At 40.3% G+C, this 3297-nt stretch overlaps 1 protein-coding gene across 1 annotated transcript in view; it reads left to right on the forward strand.

Annotated features, from left to right (window-relative positions):
• Positions 1 to 2367, forward strand: part of LOC140938300 (L-amino-acid oxidase-like) — an 11680-nt gene extending 9313 nt beyond the window's left edge. Inside the window, exon 6 of the mRNA XM_073387797.1 lies at positions 1693 to 2367. Within this exon, the coding sequence (XP_073243898.1) occupies positions 1693 to 1951 (259 nt within the window). The 3' untranslated portion in view covers positions 1952 to 2367. The remainder of the gene's footprint in view (positions 1 to 1692) is intronic.
• Positions 2368 to 3297: the final 930 nt, after the last annotated feature.

Below are 3297 nucleotides of genomic sequence, written 5' to 3' on the forward strand. Positions count from 1 at the left end.
GGTTTTTTAAAGAAAATTAAAAATGGAGGACGAAGCCTGTCCCAGGGGAAGAAGGTCATTCAACAATTTTATTGGCTCATACTAAAATTTTGGTATGGAAAGGGCCCATGACTATGAGGCCATGGGCTCCTGATATTGATGCGTACAGTATGTGGTCCTTGGTCGGGACGAAAAAGACGTAAATGAGTATTTCTTATCTTAGAAGAAGAGTAGTGAGCTGAAATTGTCCTGTAAGTTGCGGCCGTAACATTTTACTAACTTGTGAAAAACCGACAGCTTCTGAGCTTTGCCGAAAATCCTGCATCAGAGAAAATGACCGCTCCGTTTGAAGTCCCTTGGTCCTGCCAGTGATTCCTTGGTTCCTTTGGCCACTTGTAAGCCGGCATGCAAACTGACAGCAAAAAGAAACGTTCCAAGCGCCAACTGATCTAAATTCCTGTTTATTTTCTAAAGGCATCATTATAACTTCGAAACCAAAATGAGATTTCTGTATAAAGAGCTATAGTTTGGTATCATGCAGAATTATTAATAGTTTCGCTTCTGTGCGAAAGTGTGTCGTACAGTTAATTACGATGCAACGGCAGTGAAATCGCCCCTATTTTAAATGAATTCAATCAAAGTTTAGAGGAAAAGAAAAATTTATTTGACCACTCCAGAAAATACCATAACATACCATAATGTTCTTTGTTTGTCGCCCCAAAATTTTGCATAAGCGTTATTTGTTATCAGTTTCTCTTGGGAGTTAAAATGGCCCCAAGAGAAACTGAAAACAATGCTTATGCAAAATTTTGGGGTGACAAACAAAGAGCATTATGGTATGTCATAGTATTTCTGGAGTGGTCAATTTGTCGTCGCTCGTCAAAAAAAAAATTCCTTCAGGAAATTTCGTGCAGGAACGGCAAAGAAATCCGATCGAAAAGCGTGCGTCATCTTGCACGTGCAGTCCGTACAGAGTATTGTTTTGCTTGTTAAAACCCACGGCTTGAATTTTGCTAAAGCTCCCTAATGAAACCAATCGGACGGATAAAGCTCCCTTTTTATGGCCTTCTTGATCATTACTTGATTAATAAAGTGCAGTGCTACTGGGAAAGTCTCGAGCAATATATTTAACTTGAACGCTGCATCGGGTTTTTCGGACTTAATGCACTCATTGATGCTTTACTTAAAATGTGACTCAAAGTTGAAAGATCCTCATTTCAATTCATAAAGTCTTAATTTACTAAGAACTAAACGAAAACTTTCTAGGCTCTCTCTTTTCAATCACCATTTGGCTGGTTTATGTTATCGTCCGGTGGCCGGCTTGGACCAAGGACCTTAACCAAAATTTACTTTGGAATATTACCACAACTTTGGTTTTAAAATTCAGCCTAGTCAATTGCGAGTGATCTGTTCGCTAAAGTTAAGTTCAACAGACATGTAACTGGCAATATAAATAATAAGAACTTGCCAGCCGTGAAACAGCCTTGTTAAACTTTATTACACCTCTTTGCACTCTAGCTAACTCCATGGGCTTATTAAGACATGATCATTACATCTGGAGCTATTCTAGATGCTTTAATTTCTTTGCTTCTGGGAATCCTCTGCTGTTACAGCTGCTGTCCACTGCCACAAACTAAGGCCTTAAATTACTTACATTTGCTTAATGTGTACTTATTGCTTGTGAGAAAGGGATTATTGTGATCTTCTCTACAGGCACAGACAGAACGCAGGAACACAGTTTTCGGCGTCTCAAGTCAAAAACTGGGCTAAGCGTCCCTTCACAGAAAAAGATCTGTTCATCGTTGGTGAAGCTTATCAGCCAATAAAAGGCTGGATCGAGGGAGCACTGCAATCAGCACAGAATGCATTGAGTGAAGGATGGGGGATTGAAAATGATTCCCATTTAGGGCAAGGAAGAGAATCAAAGCAAGATAAAGGCGACGACAACTTTGATTTGATTCCGTTTCCCTGACAGTTTACAAACATAATGGCTATTACCTTGCTTTTCGTTTTGCACCCACAGTAACAGATGATGTGATGTTCCTACTGAATTTTACGGTAGTTTCGTGGTGTTGCGGACAGGTGCAATCACCAAATGACGTAACACAAAAGATTGAAAATGCAAAGAACAATACTCACACCACAATACAAAAGCGAACCAACAACGGTTTCCTCAACACCAAGAAACACCGAATAGACCTTTTTACCGATACGGCCGCCATATTGAGTTAATTCGATTTAAGGAGTATTATAGGATGCCCAGGGGGGCATGAGCACATTTCGTTTGTATTTTCGAGCGCTTTTCGGGACATTTTTTCTTAAAGTTTTCTTAGAATAAGATTGTAATGGGAAAAAAGATCCTTGTGCCGTGTTTGGATGTAATAATGATCGCCTTTTTCTAGTTTAATATTAGAAATATGGTCTTTCACTGTATATTTCTCGGGAAAAAGGCGATCATTTATATTACGGTTGAATGACCACGTATTGCCTTTATCAGTTTATACTGTAAATTAAACTAATCGAGCAGACCGTCATTCGATCAACTTATAAACCTGGCATATATTATCCAATGATCAAGAAAACCGCTGAAGGTAATGACTGCGGACGAATAACGTCGGCTAACTTATAACAAAGAGACATATAGCATATAATAAAGTCTCATTTTTCTTTTCGGCACTTCCTGCCTCGCTCGGAAAGCTTCGCTTTCAAAATGCGTCGCCCTTCGGGCGACGTTCGTTCCCACCGAGCATTAGGTAATATTTTACTAGGTTTGTAACACTATCGCATGACGGTTTGATAGGGCAAGCTCATAGTCGATTCTACACTGAGTAAACAGAGGCGACTCGTGCGATCGGCTGTAAAGTTTTCGCTTCGATTGCCATCACAAATAACTCCTCAGCGCCCTGTGTACCTCATTTCGATACACCAGCTCCTGGTATACTCTGTCAGTGTATCTCTATACGTACGTCAATCATTTGGCTTCGCGCGCGCAAATCTAACAAACATGTCGAGCATGTGACACCCTCATACACCGCATCTTTTGACGTGTTGACGTTATAATGAAAATGGCTTACAAATCAGAGACTCTAACTAAGTATTTAAAAAAACTTATCCAAATTTGGCCGATGAAGTAGCCCCTGCCTCCAAGTCGTTCCAGGATTTTATAAACAGTGTGCCCTCAGACTCGCTGTCAAGTTTTACTCATGCACCGCCGAGGAACTCTAAGCAATAACAAAAGGTTTTAAGGACGGTAAGGTCCGGTTCAAACGTCGAACTTTACATGTGCCGAACCTAATACCTATTTAGGTCGACCCAAAC

The sequence above is a fragment of the Porites lutea genome, chromosome 5 (genome assembly GCF_958299795.1).
Source record: "Porites lutea chromosome 5, jaPorLute2.1, whole genome shotgun sequence".
Taxonomy (NCBI): Eukaryota; Metazoa; Cnidaria; class Anthozoa; order Scleractinia; family Poritidae; genus Porites; species Porites lutea.